The following is a 12330-nucleotide window of genomic DNA, read 5'->3' as shown; positions in this document are numbered from 1 at the left end:
TGTGGTGGGCAATTATGGAATAACTTGTCTGTTGTGATTGGATTCTGGGTCTCTGGATTATTAATGGTGGTCTTCACTTCTATAGTACATGTTGAAACTAAATTAACCCCTTTTTCTTTACATAAAAAAGTGCATAATACATCCAAGAAAATAACGTGACAAGAGCATCACTACTTCAGACATTCTAGCTGGGGGTGTTTGCTAAATCCTATCTTGTGTTGCTTGTATTACAGGATACGTCCATCTTTGTTTTTCTTCTTACAACACGAGTAGGTGGTATTGGCGTCAATCTGACAGGTGCTGACAGAGTTATCATCTATGACCCTGATTGGAATCCCAGTACAGACACACAGGTATTTTTGGCTCAGAATGTATCATTTAACAGCTAAATTTAAAATAAAAATGAGGATTGAAAGAGGTAATCTAAATTATTTTAAATAACTAGTGAGAGATCAGTGTTATGCTGCTTCTGTTTCAGCACTGCAGGTGTTTGAAAGATTTCAGTGTTCTTTTCTATAGCTTTCACAATCTCGCATGGCAGGGGAACTGCTATGTCCCTTTTTTACCCTTAAATATAAACTGCAGTACCTAACCAGAACACCTTAGAAATTTATTTAATAAGCAGAATGAATGAACGATAAATGTTCAGAACAGCACCGACTGCTATCTGAATCTCTCTCTAGCTGGGAATGGTCTCTCAGTGGAAGTTGCCATTATGCCATGTACATCTGAGGAAGTTCTCTTATCTAATGATATGCAGTAGGACTTTGGGAATTCTGGTCCCATTTCAATGCGTGAAGCTGCAGGGACTTTAACATTGTTTTAAAAGGTAAATTCTACTTTTTATTAATCTGAACATGGTTTTTGGCCAAATATTAAGGTAGCCCACACATCCAAAACTACCGTATATACTCTATCATAAGCCAGTTCGTTTATAAGCCAAACCCTGCAAGATGGATAAGTAAAAATGGAAACATTTTATGACCCGTTCATAAGCCAACCCTATAATTCAGGGGTCAGCAAACTTTGGCTCACGGGCCATCAGGATAAGCCGCTGGCGGGCCGAGATGGTTTGTTTACCTCGCCTCCGCAGGCACAGAGGTAAACCTAAGTAAACAAAGTATCCCGGCGCGCCAGCGGCTTACCCTGACGGGCTGGGACAGCAACTGGTGAGGAAATTTGGTGGGGGAGGGGAAGAAGCTGGGAGTCAGGGGAGTAACCCCCTGTGACCACCCCCACCTGACCCCACCCCTAGCCCGGGACCCCCACACTCTCACCATCCCATCCCTTCCCACCTTATCTGGGGAGGGCTAGGGGAGGATGTCTCTGGCCTGGGTGGAGCTGCTCCAGCAGGCTGGGCAGCGTGGCCGCAGCCTGCTCCGGCGGGCCAGACCCGGGCGGCACGGCCACAGCATGCTCCAGCGGGCTGGGCCGGGCCGGGCAGCACAGCTGCAGCGTGCTCTGGCTGGGGGGCGCGGCCACAACCTGCTCTGGGGGACGGGGCCGAGTAGCACGGCTGCAGCCTGCCAGCCCTGGAGCTGGAGCTGCTTTGGAGGCTGGGGGAAGAGCAGCGTGGCCAGAAGCGGAGACACTCTGGCTCCGCCTCTTCCCTTCTGGCTCTGCTGGCTGTGCTGCCTCTGTTGGGGGGAGGGGCTGTGTCCCACCTCTCCCTCTCTATACCCGTTCATAACCCAACCCTCTTCTCTGGTGCTTCCCTTTTTTACTAAAAATATTCGGCTTATGAATGAGTATATATGGTACTTTGAAATTCCTCTGCTTTCTCATGTGTTCTGATGGGGGCTGCATTCCCTAAATTCATCATTTAAAAACATCCATGTCAGCATGGTAGTTTCCTATTTGATTGTAAATTAAGCCATGTAAAGCCATTAGATGTTGAGATTATATTTTATACACTGCAACTTTCTTTCTGAAAGAGTTGGGCTTTATGTAAAATAGCCACATTTCTAAATAAAATTACTCTGCAGTACTTTTGTTCTCAGAATGCATGCATGTTCATATGGTGTGGGGGAAATACATTCAATCTCTCTGTGGATATCTTTAAATGCAAGTTAGGGACTTACCCCTCTGAAAAAGGGGGAAAAAATGTAGCTCCACTAGACCATCAGCACAGCCCTATGAAACTCCCTTCACAGATGGTCTGGGTGACCTGAGTTGTTCTGTATAGGGTATATTTTGTAAGACCTTCAAGTTTCAAGGTAAATTGTGGAGGAGGAAAAAACTGTTGGGATGCACATGTATAAAGAACAATTGATTTCTGAAATGGATCTTTCTTGGGGATAAGTTTATCCATCGGAAAACATGGTTAGATCACATGCTGGTTCCTTTCTTGTTGAAATTTTACATAGATTTGTAGATATGGTTACTAGAGTCTTATCTTTCTAGGAAGCTGGCCCATATGGAATTGTTTTCATTTCCTATCAGTGTAGAAATGTGATCATTATAATCTCTTGAACTATTTGTTAAATTTTCAAAGTAGATTTAAAATACATAGTAGTATCAATAGTTCCCTGTGAATACAACCCTTTGCTTCCAGAGGGTGGGTCTGCTAAACACATCTTTATGCTGTAGGCTCGAGAGCGTGCTTGGAGAATAGGCCAGAAGAAACAGGTGACTGTTTACAGGCTCCTTACTGCAGGTACTATTGAAGAGAAGATTTACCACAGGTCAGTAGGACCAATATTCATTGATAACTGAACTGTGCTGGAGGAGGAACGGTTGGAGTGACTTGTCCTATCCTGCAAAAATGTAATCATGACTGCAACTTTACTCAAATGAGTAGCAATAATAGTAGTAATAATAATACCTATCTCTTCCAGAGTGTGTTTATCTGTAGTTCTCATAGCAATTTAAAGGAGGTCGGTATGATTATCTCTACTTTATAGATAGAGAAACTGAGGAACAGAGGTGAATGACTTCCCCCAAGGTCACCCAGTAGACCAATGGCAGAGCAAATAATAGAACACAGGAGTCCTGAGTCCTAATCCAGGACACATTGCGCTGGGCCACGCCTATGCAATTAATTTCTATGGGATTATCCACGTAAGCAAAATTAAGCACATGCTTAAATCATTCTTCATTTTTGCCCCTTATAGCAATCCCCTTGTATATTTAGTAAATCATAACGAGTTACACCATTTAGTATTCTAAATAGGACTCTGCAAGTATTTTCTTATTCTAAACAAGGAGAATGCTGTAGAAAAATTGAAATAGACCTTAAGCATAAGTAAATAACCCACTGCTATTAAAAATAATCTCTTAACAGATCTATTCCCTGTGTTTATTCAGTCAGATCAGATTACTTTCATTACAAAAGGAAGGCTACTGCTTTTTTTATTTCTCTTAGCCGTGCGTAGCCATTGCAGCCATAAACAAGTGAGCTGGAGTATACTAATTCTGATGCATTGTCAACAGAGTTGTGTACTGACACTGAGGTAGTTGAATGAGTACAAGTTTACAGAATGCAGTGGTACACCACACAGCTGTCAGCATAGAACCAATTTCAATGTTATAAAATAAATGCGTTTTAAATTATTTTATTTTCCATTACCTGCCAAAACCTGATATTTACCTGGGAGTGCTATTGCAGGTATATAGTCTGAAATCAATAAGATTTCTAGTATTATGCGTGATATGTGATACATAACTAAGAATAACTACTCACCAGACTTTATAGTTTTGCTTCTATCCCCAAATTATTAATTTTACAAATATCAAAATGAATAAGTCCCCATGAAGAACTGGTTAATATTAGATGTATGTTTAAAATGCATACAAACCCCTTAAAACTTATACACTTCTAAATCAAAACTACTTTTTAGTTTGCTTCACCATTCAGTTATTGTAATCACTCCATTAATGTGAACTCCAATTGAGTGTACTTAGGTACTTCGACGTCATTTGGATGTACATTTCTCTTCACAATGGGAACATCCTCTTTCAAAAGGCAGATAAATGAAAAGCTCTAAATAATCCAATACCTCACTTATGGAGAGCATTTGCTATTTGCCTCACCACACAGACACAAGGCTTCCGCTGCTATTTGGCTCGCTTCCCACTGGCAAACATTGGTTCAGTTTGACTAACCCTGACCACACAAAGGAAGTGGGGTCTGATCTAAGGGTTAGAACAGCCATCAGAAATTCAGTTCTTTTCAGAGAGCTGTGATGGACTCACTCTGAGCCTTGAGCAAGCAACTTTATTTCTCTTTGCCTCTGTTTCCCCATGTGTGAAATGGCAGTAATACTGACCAATCTCATAGGGGTTTTTGAAGCTTAATCGATTATTGTAAACGCCTTTGAAATCCTCTGCTAGATAAGAATTATTATAATTATTATTACATTATGCTATAGTTCAAAACCATGTTAATGTGATCTGTCTTTGAACACAGCTTTTGCTAACAGGGCTCTAACACAGTTTCCCTGCACAGTGTTGACAAAGGACTAACTATGTTGAAAACTGTGGTGTGGACAAGGGGGAATGGTTTTGAGAACTATTTTACAATCCTATTAGGCCATGCCTACTGTGGACGGGAAAAGAGTATTAATAGCTTGCCATTGAATACAGTAGTACAAACAGGGCCTAATTGCAGGGGTGGACTGATGCTAAACAGAAGCCTAGATCTACCAATACTCAATGGAGTGTTCTGGCAGCTTAGTTCCCCCAGACTCTGTTCCTCCCAGTCCCTCTGGATGGGCTCTTGGTCTTCCTCCAGCCCTGTGGGGTAGTCCAGCCCACACCAGCAGGCAGTCGGGCTCTGTGCTGCTGCACTGCCTATGTGATTTGTGGCCTCTCTAACCAACATCATACCATTTAAACTTCATCACTTCGACAATCTCACCCTCTTCTTTCACATTGCTTCCTGATGGTTGTGTGGTATACATATGCAGGATTTCCAGTTTTAATGTACAAAAAACCCTCTAGCTGTGAAGTTATTTACTACTTAGAATAAATGAAGTCTCATAGGACACTTCAGGATGGTGGGTACCTAGTGTGCTATGGGATTGCTGAAATGCAATAAATTCTTATGGTTAACAATTTAGTGGGTTGTTTAAAAGTTACTAACTCAGATTGTCTTTGTAAAACAAACATCATCTTCCCACCACTTAATTGTTCTGCAGGGTAAAATTCATGATGATAAAGTTTTCTGCTTGAGCACTGTATTCAGTACTTAAACATAGCTAGACATTGTTTCATGCCAGCAATACAATTTTATTTAATATTTTTCCAGACAAATCTTCAAACAGTTTTTAACAAACAGAGTGTTGAAAGACCCAAAACAAAGGCGCTTTTTCAAATCCAACGATCTTTACGAACTTTTCACTCTGACCAGCCCAGATGGGTCTCAAGGGACAGAAACTAGTGCTATTTTTGCAGGTACATGAAATCGTTTTACCTAAACTGTGAAATCTAGGTTTTGTACAAGAGTATGCAAAATGTTTATTATTATTTAACTTCATACCTATATCAGGTACTGGTTCAGATGTTCAAGCCCCGAAACGCCAATTAAAACGGAAACTTAAAAAGCCAGCTGATGGTGCTTCCAAAGGTGAACTGCATCTTAAGGAGCACAACTTGCCTAAATATGACAAGCCAACACATTCTTCCTCGACAGGCCATTTAATGAATTCTTCTAAAACAATAGAGCCAGTTAGAGAAACCAAAGGAAACTTGGAAACTTTCAACCAAAACGGTTCTGCGAAAGATGGTACACAAGCTACAAATAACATAGCTTCACTGATTAAAAATGAGAAGAAAAGTTTGAAAACAGCTGAGGGGTCTGTATTCCAAGCACTGCCAAGGAATGCATGGACTTCAGAGAATGTGGAATGTTCAAACTCTGCATTATTTGATGAAATGCGTGGGGCATCTACTGTAAGTATTGAGAGTGGACATGGTCTCGAATGTGAGACAGAGAGCTCCCAGGGGAAACAGAATGGTAACTTTGAAGATGGACAACTAGGTAATAATCCTCACAAACGCACCTCAAAAACTAAACACAGTATGGATATGCTGACACTTGAGGGCCACAAGAGTAACTCTAAAAAGCCAAAACATCGCAAAGGTGCCAGATTTGAAGGTGAGCGCATCCCATATTTGGTGAAACAAAAGCAGTACAGAAAGGACAACCAAGAGGAGGAGGAAGAACAAAAGAAGAATGATGATTATGTCTTGGAGAGACTTTTCAAAAAATCAGGTAACCTTTTTATTGATTTGCGCAACAATGCCAGGCTAGGAAAAAGTATAGAAAAATCTGCACATGTGGGTTTCCATTATTGTAATTGCTAGCAGCTACAATACGATAGATGACTTTTAAACATTTTCTTTAATGTAAATGATTTGTTGAAAATATTTGTAATTTAATCTTCATATAGTGAAAACAACCACAGGTCTCTTTGGCCAAAGGTAATAAGTGGGACAGCAGTATAGTGGGGAACACTGGTGCCGAGGGAGGTAACTGAGTTTCACTTAACTAGGAGTTTCACTGAAGATAAAGTTGCCCAAATGGATTTAGCCTACATCTAGCAATACAATGGAACCTTACTAATTTGCACTAACAACTGGGAGTTCCAGTATGAATGAATGAATTTTGACGCCCTAACCGCAATAGAAGTGGTTTATTATATTGCAAGTTCATAGATTCATAGATTATAGGACTGGAAGGGACCTCGAGAGGTCATCGAGTCCAGTCCCCTGCCCGCATGGCAGGACCAAATACTGTCTAGACCATCCCTGATAGACATTTATCTAACCTACTCTTAAATGTCTCCAGAGACGGAGATTCCACAACCTCCCTAGGCAATTTGTTCCAGTGTTTAACCACCCTGACAGTTAGGAACTTTTTCCTAATGTCCAACCTAGACCTCCCTTGCTGCAGTTTAAACCCATTGTTTCTGGTTCTATCCTTAGAGGCTAAGGTGAACAAGTTCTCTCCCTCCTCCTTATGACACCCTTTTAGATACCTGAAAACTGCTATCATGTCCCCTCTCAGTCTTCTCTTTTCCAAACTAAACAAACCCAGTTCTTTCAGCCTTCCTTCATAGGTCATGTTCTCAAGACCTTTAATCATTCTTGTTGCTCTTCTTTGGACCCTTTCCAATTTCTCCACATCTTTTTTAAAATGCGGCGCCCAGAACTGGACACAATACTCCAGCTGAGGCCTAACCAGAGCAGAGTAGAGCGGAAGAATGACTTCTCGTGTCTTGCTCACAACACACCTGTTAATGCATCCCAGAATCATGTTTGCTTTTTTTGAAGTTAGTTCGGTTCACTTGATATAATAGGAATCTCTGTTATAAATGGATGTATTGAAATGTTGACTGTTTCCACTGTCAGTGTAAAAATGAATTAAGATTTTTTTAAAAGTTCACTGCTTAATTCTTACACATTCTTTCCTCCTCCTCCCCGTTGTACGTACTCTGCTAGGAGTACACAGTGTGATGAAGCATGATGCTATTATGGAGGCTTCAAATCCAGATTATGTGCTAGTGGAAGCAGAGGCAACCCGAGTGGCCCAGGATGCTTTAAGAGCCTTAAAGATCTCCCGACAGCGATGTTTAGGAGCAGCTTCTGGTGTGCCAACCTGGACAGGCAACAGTGGTCTGACTGGGGCACCATCCGGACTAAAGTAAGATGAGTACCCACATGGCTTCTCCAGAGAGGGAACCTTTAACATTGTCTGCTTTTTGTGCTGGTTATTTGCTCTGGATTTACTTCAAAAACTATAAATGAGATACAGGGCTGGTTACAGGAATTGTATTGAAATATTCGCTCTTGGATAAAATTTTCGAAAGCACTTAAGTCCCATTTTCCCGTATTAGCTTACTTAGGTGCCAAAGACACTTTTGAAAATGGGAGTTAAACCCCTAAGTCCCTTAGGCACTTTTGAAAATGTTACCTCTCACCACATATAGTTGAGAAGAGATGAAGATATAATTAGAATGAATGAAGGGTCCATATTAACCAAAGTACCATTTTGGGGTTGTGATCGTTCAGACTAAGCCAGCTTCAAGCTGGATCAGTACCTGGATGGGAAACCTGCAAGGTGCTACAGATGCTGTGCTATCCGAGTTACTGGATGAGATCCCTAGGTGTGCCTTGGCTAGCTCTGCACACCTCAGAAGGGGAACATATGTGTACCTTTCCTGGGTACAGCTGGGGCAAATTCAGCAACCAGCACAAGTCAGAGCAGCCTTCTAGGGGCCATTCTGCCATTCAGGGATTCCGGGGAGGAGGGCAGTGCTCTCTGGCCATGCCCCCCTTCCAGAATACTTATTGCACTGCAGTGGGTAGGAAGATGTCAGGTACAAGTAACCTATTGACTGACTTTGTAACTTAATTTCCTGTGCCCTTTGCACCACTAGAATGGCATAGAGGGGATGGAGTGGGTGCCAAGATCTGCCCCACCATCTTCCAATGGGACATAAAACCAAGGTCCTGAGCTCTCATAGCCTTAGGATCCTGTGTCACATTCCATGTTAGCCTGGGTGTCAAATCCTAGTGTGAATGTCAGATTATATGGTGCTATCTAAAAGTCCCCTTGCAGTTTCAATTGAATACAGTAAGTCTTCACTTCCCATCTCAACCTCATGTGCGGTGTTGCCATGTTAAACTGCTGCTACATTTTACACTAGAGGTGGGTGAAGTTGTAGACTACTTTGGAATGAAAGGCGTATATAAATGTAAATTGTCTTGTGTACTAGGATACAGCTTCCTACTGCTCTTGGGCCTCTGATAGTGACAATTGCATCCTGTATATGAGAACCCCTTCGGTCTGTAAATTCTAAGAAATTCTTATCATTGATCACTAAAGGGGTGATAAGATCCCACAATACTTGGAGATGGTTACAACAGTAATTCAATCAAAGTATCCTACAAAGTGTCACAATGTATATTTAGGAGAGATATTGTAATAAATTACTCCTCTTGCATGTTTTTTAGGAGTAGGTTTGGTCAGAAAAGGAACCCTACTTTGCTTGTCCCAAATTCCTGCACTACATCTCCTGGAAAGAGATGCAAGGTAAAGCACAAGAACTGGTACTACTTTATTTTTTCCATGAGTATTAGCTGATTTAGTTGAAACATTGTAGCTTGACTTTTGCTATTTAGGATATATGTCTCATAAATAATTACCATACTCTGTGTGTAGAATTCCAAAAGTTTTAGGCCTTGAATTACATACAGATTTGATCTTACATTTTGAAAAAGAATCAAGTTCAATTTAATCAGTTGCACCAGTCTTTCCTTTCATCTTGCTGTGCTCACTCTGGTTCAAGAGTAGAGGTTTTTATTTTTAGCTTCCCAACAACTGAAATACGTATTCAAGTTGTGAAGTTAGCACACATTGACTCTGACATGTTTTAATTTACATAATTAACTCCTGCAGTTTGTTGAGGTTGGTTTGTTTTGTTTTTGTGTAAGCCTGAATGGCAGGCAAATTCACTAAGAATAGGTTCCATGGATCTCAGACTCCAACTTTTCCTATAGTGTCTGTGTTTATTTGCAGGATGCTGATACAATAAGGAAAGAGAAGGTAAAGAAAAATGTTTCCAGTGTACATTTTGACGGGAAACTCGAAGCAGGAGAATCATCATCCAGTGCACTAGATTCATCATCTTTGTTAGCTAAGATGAGGGCCAGAAACCACCTTATTTTACCACAGAGGATGGAGAATGACAGTGATGAGAATCTTCAGGCTTCTGCTCCACTCCCAACTTCGACGGAACATGACGAATTGCTAGTGGATGTACGAAACTTTATAGCATTCCAGGCTCGTGTGGACGGAGAGGCTAGTACTCAGGAGATACTGCAGGAGTTTGAATCCAAGCTGTCAGCAGCACAGTCTTGTGTGTTCAGAGAACTTCTGAGAAATCTTTGTACTTTCCATAGAAGCCCAAATGGTGAAGGTGTCTGGAAACTAAAGCCAGAATTCCGTTGACCCTTTGATTAGGAGTGCAACTGTGTGTGCTTGGCCAAAACTCTGCTCCATAAGACTTTCTATTCATCTTTTAAACTGGAGGGTTCTGTTTCATTTTGTGTAAATATTTTAATCACTGACTTGTACTGTACCTGGTGCAGCACTTAAGAATGTTTCACTGGAGACATAACTGACCAACTTCCTATTTACTCTATTTATATATAAAAAGTGGCATCTACCTCACAATTGAAACAATACAAAATAGCAGCACCTTTTCTTTTAAAAAAAATCTTAATGTAGATGGGCTGTGAAACAGGTGTATTAATGCTTTATTGCAATAAGAGCCATGGATTTTGTCATGTTTTCAGATTTTCATCCAATTTCTGTGAAGTTCAGTTTTTGTCTAATTTTCTGTATGTTACTTGACTGGTCACGATGGGGTGCACATTACACCAATGACCAGAAGCATTAATAATGAACAGTTTAGATGGGTATAAAAAGGTAACTTGTACCAACACAGTATCAAGAATCATTGTGAGAGACTTTCATCGGTGTTGAAAATTTGTTTGTAGAGTTGTTGCTTTCCTTTTTGCCAGTAATTGATATATGTCACTAAATACTTGGACTAAATTCTACTGCCATGACGGTTTAATTGCAAAAATAAAGAGCCAGGCAGAGCATCTGGATGTCAGCAGATTGGTAACAGGTTATAGAATACTTTTACCTTTAAATCACCAATTCAGATCCTGCCAAGTCCCAAAGCACTTGCCTGGTGTAATACTTACTACCATGAAGAGTCCCATTGAAACCAAGGTGATAGTAACAAGTAAGTCTAGTAGTGGGTGATTGGTAGTTGTCATCTATGGCCTCTGTAACATCACAAACAATCTCACCAAAATTGGTTCTAATTGTGACCTGTTTTCAGTCTTGACCAAGAACTGAACTAGCCATGGAGAATGAACTGCCCTCACACTGCTGGCATGGTCCTTTTGGGTCAGGGCTGAGGCACGTTTGTGGTGTATGGGGAAGATTTCCTTATTGTACCTGTTCTGTGGATAAAAAGAAAACTTCAATCTCCATAGCTTCCAAACCAGCACTAAATGAACATGAATTTCCTTTAGAGGAAGAAAGAACTGGATTCACTGTAGTCAACCTGACTTTTATTTCCACCACTGCCACCTTGAGTCTCTCTGCAAGATGCCAGTATGCTACAGAGATAGATTTTAATGGAAAAGTGATACAGCTCAATGCCAAAATGAGAAAATTGCATTCCTTTGCAGCACAGCTAAAACATTATTGTATAATTTAAACTAGAAATAACCAAATGTAGTCAGTGGCTCCCCTTATAGGGAGAAGGGCAAAGATGATCAGCTGCAGAGTTTTATCTGAGTTCATTAGTAATAAGCAATTTCTATTAACTAACGATTAAGCTGCAAGTACAAGCAAAACTTAAAGGTGAATGGTGAAGCAAGAATAAAGTGTTTTACTTTCCTGCTCCAGTGTGATTTAGAAAGACGGCTCTTGAGTTTATTCCAAACAGGCTTTCCTCTGCTTGTGTATTAGCCTAGAAATACTGGGTTCTTGCTTCCCTCTCTTTGTTGAAAGATCTTTAGTGGAACTCCATTACCTGAATAGTGATGCCACGCTTGAGTTTCAGCACAAAGGAATGAGAGAGGCTGCTGAGTCCGACTGGCCAAGAACTGGCATCCCCTCCACACTCAGTTTGGAGGAGGGATTGCCACAGTTCAGGTTGCAGGCTATTATGACAAAGTCTCTAAACTTGCCAAGGACTTCCAGTGAAGAGAGGGAACCAAAGAGCTGATATTTCTAATGCAAAAATGTGTAGAAAATGTTGAGTCTGACTTCATGCACCATGAAAGAACGGTAAAAGGGCAAAACCAAACATTTTTTTCCAGTTCCCTTTCAAGTTGTTTGTACACTGATTTTGATTGAAACTGCAGGAATTAAGTGTTTATCTCTGGTGCTTAACAAAGGGTTTGAGTGCCCTATATCACATACTGCTTTCATTCTTAAAGGCATATTTCCTATATTAGAGGGAGGAAAGTTTATAGCTCTCTCCTCTGATGTGTTCATGATGTAAAAGGAGCTGTACGTGCTTTTATAATTCCTCAACTTTTATGAATTTAATAAAATGTCAGTAGTAAAAACAAACTTTTTCTAAGAGACTTCCAGTTTTTTGGGGTTGAGTTATATAAGAGGCTTTCTGGTTGGGTAAAGGTGGGAAGACCCCACTGGAAACTCCAGCAGAAATCATTGTGATCATCTATTGAGAGGTCCATCAGACCCTAGAATATCTTTGCGGATGTGAGTATAACTGTAGTCTTAGTTGTTGCATGGGTTTTTGCAGGGTTTCTATATGCATGGGTAAGTCTAAC

At 40.7% G+C, this 12330-nt stretch overlaps 1 protein-coding gene across 1 annotated transcript in view; it reads left to right on the top strand.

The window, feature by feature from the left end:
• The window catches only part of ERCC6 (ERCC excision repair 6, chromatin remodeling factor), an 85114-nt gene extending 73008 nt beyond the window's left edge, over positions 1-12106 (top strand). The window contains exons 14-20 of the mRNA XM_034775387.1: positions 234-353; positions 2590-2684; positions 5249-5394; positions 5489-6214; positions 7444-7645; positions 8959-9037; positions 9524-12106. Of these exons, the coding sequence (XP_034631278.1) occupies positions 234-353; positions 2590-2684; positions 5249-5394; positions 5489-6214; positions 7444-7645; positions 8959-9037; positions 9524-9955 (1800 nt within the window). The 3' untranslated portion in view covers positions 9956-12106. The remainder of the gene's footprint in view (positions 1-233; positions 354-2589; positions 2685-5248; positions 5395-5488; positions 6215-7443; positions 7646-8958; positions 9038-9523) is intronic.
• Positions 12107-12330: the final 224 nt, after the last annotated feature.

This window comes from Trachemys scripta, chromosome 7, assembly GCF_013100865.1.
Source record: "Trachemys scripta elegans isolate TJP31775 chromosome 7, CAS_Tse_1.0, whole genome shotgun sequence".
Lineage (NCBI taxonomy): Eukaryota > Metazoa > Chordata > Testudines > Emydidae > Trachemys > Trachemys scripta.
The sequence above is the reverse complement of the archived record's forward strand: the minus strand, read 5'-3'. Positions and strand labels throughout refer to the sequence as shown.